This window comes from Phalaenopsis equestris, unplaced genomic scaffold (genome assembly GCF_001263595.1).
Source record: "Phalaenopsis equestris unplaced genomic scaffold, ASM126359v1 Scaffold000212, whole genome shotgun sequence".
NCBI classification, from domain to species: Eukaryota; Viridiplantae; Streptophyta; class Magnoliopsida; order Asparagales; family Orchidaceae; genus Phalaenopsis; species Phalaenopsis equestris.
Window position 1 is genome coordinate 148,333 of NW_018164654.1, and position 5,216 is coordinate 153,548.

The 5,216-nt window shown below is 32.8% G+C and overlaps 1 protein-coding gene across 1 annotated transcript; it reads right to left on the reverse strand.

Moving 5' to 3' along the window:
- Nucleotides 1-305: 305 nt before the first annotated feature.
- On the reverse strand, nt 306-1,073 carry LOC110023124 (probable calcium-binding protein CML18). Its single transcript, XM_020722376.1, has one exon. The coding sequence runs from the start codon at nt 988-990 to the stop codon at nt 493-495; it is 498 nt and encodes a 165-aa protein (XP_020578035.1). The 5' UTR covers nt 991-1,073; the 3' UTR covers nt 306-492.
- Between the last annotated feature and the right edge of the window lie 4,143 nt (nt 1,074-5,216).

Sequence of the window (5,216 nt, forward strand, 5' to 3'; positions counted from 1 at the left end):
TTTTTTTTTTTCTTTTCTATACTCAGATGATAATGTCCGTTCAGCCACGCGAATATTTAAGAAGCTTCCTCGAACAGCGAAGCTCCTTCAAACGAAGCCTAATTTCACCCTGGTTCATCAATCAGGTCTGATTTTGATACACCCCTAATTAGTTCAATTTTATCCAAATTTAGATCACTTCAATTTCCATAGTGAACTCGTTGTCGTAAATCAACCAAAGAAGTGAGATAAATTCTAAACGATGGAGAATATTTCAACCTAATTCACAATCCTAACAGCACTATGGTATATAAGTTAAAACCCCATACCTGTAATACATAAATAGTATCATAATTAGTTTGAAATCCCAGTAACTTCTTACAACTATATCTCACAAGACAGTTAGCAATCAACTATTAGACATTAGAGAACACCAGAATAGCAGCATATCACAACACATAAAACTTACACAACCCCTAGGAAAACCGAAACCCCATATCTACAAACCAAACCCTAATTCCCGTTACTCACCTCCTTCGAAGCCGCCTTTTGTCCTCCCGAATCATTTCCCATCATCTTCTTAAACTCGTCATAATTCACACATCCATCACCGTCAGAATCCACAGAATCAATCATCCGCGAGCAATCATTGGAAGAACACCTCTCCCCCAGCCTCTTAAGCACCAGATGCAGCTCCTTCACTGAAATCAAGCCGTTCCCGTCCATATCGTAGATATCGAACGCATCCTTGATGTCCTCCTCCCCCTTGACCGGACCATCCCCAGCGCGGTTGAAGTGAGCGAACTCACCTAGATCCACGAAACCATCCTGGTTAGCGTCCATTTCCTCGATCATGGACCTCAGCTCTTCATCGGAGACGTTGGACCCGAGAGCGCGCACAACGTTTCCGAGCTCGGAGGCTGTGATCTTGCCATCACCATCGGTGTCAAAGCGATTAAATACCTTTTCTACTTCATCCATGTTCTGAATCCCAGCAGGTGATTTCGCCATTGATGCTGTTTTGTTGCTCTTCTGCGAGATCGGATTTGTGTGGGATGGATATAAATAGGAAATGGGTAGAAGAGTGGGCTTCAGTGAGATGCCGGTTTTGGGATTTCGGTCCATTTTTAAAATGAGTAAAATAAAAAAAAAAAAAAGATTTCAATCGAACGCGTTTTAGCCGCGGGAGGACACGAGGCGATTCGGTATGCGGTGGTGATGACATGTGCCGGGTAAGAGGGGACGGACACATGTCATCTGGAGATTGGAGATGCAGTGAATTACTATTATTTTTTAGATTTTATTTTATTTTTATTGATTGACCCATGTTTACAAACTCATGAAATAAGTCTCTTGGGGACTGCTTATTTGATGCGGTGACGTTTTAAAAACGCACCTGATCTGTATGGGTAAACTGTATTTTGACAATTTATGCATTTTTAAAATGCTGAAAATAACATTTTCACACCGCACCTATTTAGTTGTGGTGGCAACTTTCTTGCAGCAGTTTGACTTTTTCAAAAAACATGTTGAAAATAACATTTTCACACCGCACCTATTTAATTGTGGTGGCAACTTTCTGGCAGCAGTTTGACTTTTTCAAAAAAATAAAAATTTATAATAACCACCACACATAGCTGTCAACAGATTATTTTTAATTAGCTTATCAGCAGATTATTTAATAAGCTGCAGTTGTCTCAAACATACCCTAAGAATGATATTTTCAAGATCAGAACTAAACTTGGTGTCCTTCTCGCAGTGGATACGTTAACTTCAAAAGTTACTAGGTTAACTTATGTGAGAGTCGGTATTCCTTTTAATATTGAATTATCTCTTTTAGTTAATATATTTTCTTAATGTGAACATTAAAGATATAGTCCAACAGGTTATTTATGAAGAGAGATCTAATCCTTATAAAATTTGTTCTACTTTTGCTCATGATTCTCTGAATTGTTCTAAGTCACCCTCATATAAGTCTGCACCTATTGTTTCTACTTTTGCAGGTCAGAATCACAACAGAAATTTGAATTCTAGAGCTCTTAGAAATGTTATTAATTTGATTATCTCGATTTCTCATTCTTCACCTGTTAGGGTTTCTTAGGGTATAAATTCTTCCTACTAATGATATTCTTATTTCTGTGAACATTGCTAATATTCAACATTTAATTAATTATATTCTTGTTACCGGTATCATTTAATTATTACATACCCCCTAATCTTAATATTTTTTTATGGTTCTTCTAATAATAGTGAATATGGTGATGATCATATTTCCTTTATTGACGTTAGTTTGCATAGTGATGCTTGTTGAAGTGATTTTTATTCTGCCTTCTGATAGAGTTTTACTTTGACAATACTTTGGTGAGTAATTTTGTTATTGAGAATATCAGATTTTTTAATTTTTATGTCTCAATGAATATGGTGCATAATGATATCTCTTCTTCTAATAATTCTTCATGTTGGCCTACTTCTAAAATGCAATCTAAAAGAAAGCTTTTTTTACTTTCTTTTTCTATTGTATTTTTTACTTTTTTTTAGTGTTTTTTTAATATTACTTCATAATATTATTATTTAGAATGTATGCGTTGAATAATATTGATCAGATTGTTGATTGTAAGAATCTCCTTAAAGATAATAAGGTTGATTTTTAATGTCTTTTAGAAACCATACTTTCCTCTTCCTCTCCTTCTGATTTGGTTACTTTAAATACTTTCAAGTTATTTCCTAATGAATTTAGTTTCAATAATTTTAGTTATTATGAAAATGCAAGGATTTGATTAGATCAACTGAAATTATGAGATTTTGTAATCTTTTATTTTAAATATTAACTCCCAATGCATATATGGTCTTACTTCTTTTTCTTCTTCTAGTAAAATTTTCATTATTGTTCTTTATGCTAACAATGATGCTTTTGTCAAAAAAGATTTGTGCAATCTAATTAATTATATTGAGGTGAATGTAAATGATCATTGAATCTTATTAGATGAATTGGGGGTAACCTTCTTAGTCCTATTAGACTTTTTTATTTTAAAAATTGTATTACTTTTTTTGGCCGTATTGAATTGCATAATATTAGTTTTTCTTATAACTGGTTTAATAATTAGCTATAGAATCTTATTAAATGTTTATTATATAGGGTTCTATGTAATACTATTTGGCTTAATTTATTTCCTCATTTTTTTTAAGTTATGAATTCTCTTTCTTCTGATTATTATCCTATTTTTGTTTCCTTGGGCAACCCACTATAAATACACTACTGGAATTTAGCTTATTACTAACAACCTAACACCATCAGAAATTATTTTAAAATCACTGACAAAGTAATTATTGACAGTTAAACTACAGTTTATTTGACATAGCAAAATGGCTTGTCGATAATTAACTTACTTATGGTGTTACCAATGGTTTTATAGCACTGGCTGTATGTCGTCAAACGTAACATGTCACTATTGGTTAAAACCCATAGCATTGTTATGCTATTGGTTTCCATCGGTAATATCATTGACACCCTTAGCCTTCGACAAAGTGTAGCACAATCGTAAAAAAGTGTCGTGCTTCTGCTGGAAAGTGTTGCACGACTATCAGTTGGTCGTGGGTAATTACCGACAGCTTTAACTATCAGAAAAGTATGGTGCCTTAGGAAGACGTCGCTTATTTGATAATCTGTCAAACAATTGCCAAAACTCATCTAAACAGTCGTAAAGTTGTTCCTAAGCCGTCGAAAACCTATAATATTATAAAAAAATAAATCTCCTTTTTCAACACTAGAATTTACACACCTGCAATAGTAAGACTATAATTTTCACACAACACATCACACTGTACTAATCGAAGTAGTTATTAAGCTAATATTACAGTAGTAATTAGCACTCTCGCATCATACGATATAAGTGAATATTCAAAATGAAATTCTATTTTGAACAATGATATAAGTAAAGCTTTTATAATGTCATAAACATAATGTTCAAAGTGAATTTTCATTTTAACAATGAAAATTAGATATCTCATTGGATGATGAAGTTAACACTCTTACACCATATGAAATATTTATTTCTCAAAATATGTTTAAAGGTGTGAAAGTAACTAGTAAATAATTGCAGAGATGAGAATGGTTAAGTTTATGATTGGCTTTACACTTGGAGAAAAAATAAAAAACAAATGTCTCTGAAATGGTTGGTGTAGCTACAGTAGCAGACAATATTAGAGGGATGTGTCTTAAACGATTTAACCTATAGATTTAACTTAAATCCAACCAAACAACAAAAAAAGCTAAATATTAATTTTACTTATCCATTAATTCATAATAAATTACGTTTCATTGTTTTTTCGAATCAGTGTTGCACTGAGTAAAAATATTTGCATACCTAACATCATATGAAGGTTAAATGATCCGATTTCACGCCGAGCAACAGTCACTCGGAATAATTTATATCTAAAATGTTTGCTCGTAGCTCAGTGTACTTATTTTTATACGAGCTTGATGTACGGCCAAAATTTTTATCAATTTTTGAGCAATTGTTGTTGTTCAAGCTAAATTCATACACTTACCCTAAGCACCACCTAATTTCTACATACTTCCAAAAATTCCAACAAATTCAATTAGGGGTTGTCTCGTAATGGGTTTAAACTACGATTTAAATGAAATTTACGCTAAATCCTGACAGGCGGTCGTTCCGGGCAAAATAGAATCTCAAATTCTGTAAATATGGATCCAACGGAGTTGGCCGTTAAAGCCTAGATTTAGTAAATCCTACAAACCAATGGATTTACAGTTTTAAACTTTGTCAGCTACTCAACAATTATTTAGATTTAACACATTCCAGATTTAATAAATCTAGATTTATAGGATTGATTGAATTCTGGTAATTTAAATTTCATTTATTACCAGACAACACATTAATGCCGAAATTAATGGTATCTAATTTTATACAATTCATCAAAATACGTAAAATCCGGCACTAATGTCATTCTAATTACATGCATTTTTGGATTTTCCAAAGTGTTTACCTTAAACTCTAAACTATAAACCCTTTACACTTGGAGACAAAATGTAAAACAAAAATATCGGTGGAAGGGACGTAAAATCCGGCACTAATGTCATTCTAATTACATTCATTTTTGGATTTTCCAAAGTGTTTACCTTAAACTGTAAACTATTTACACTTGGAGACAAAATGTAAAATAAAAATATCGGTGGAAGGATTGATGATCTAGCTAGGAGAGTACATGTTACAGAT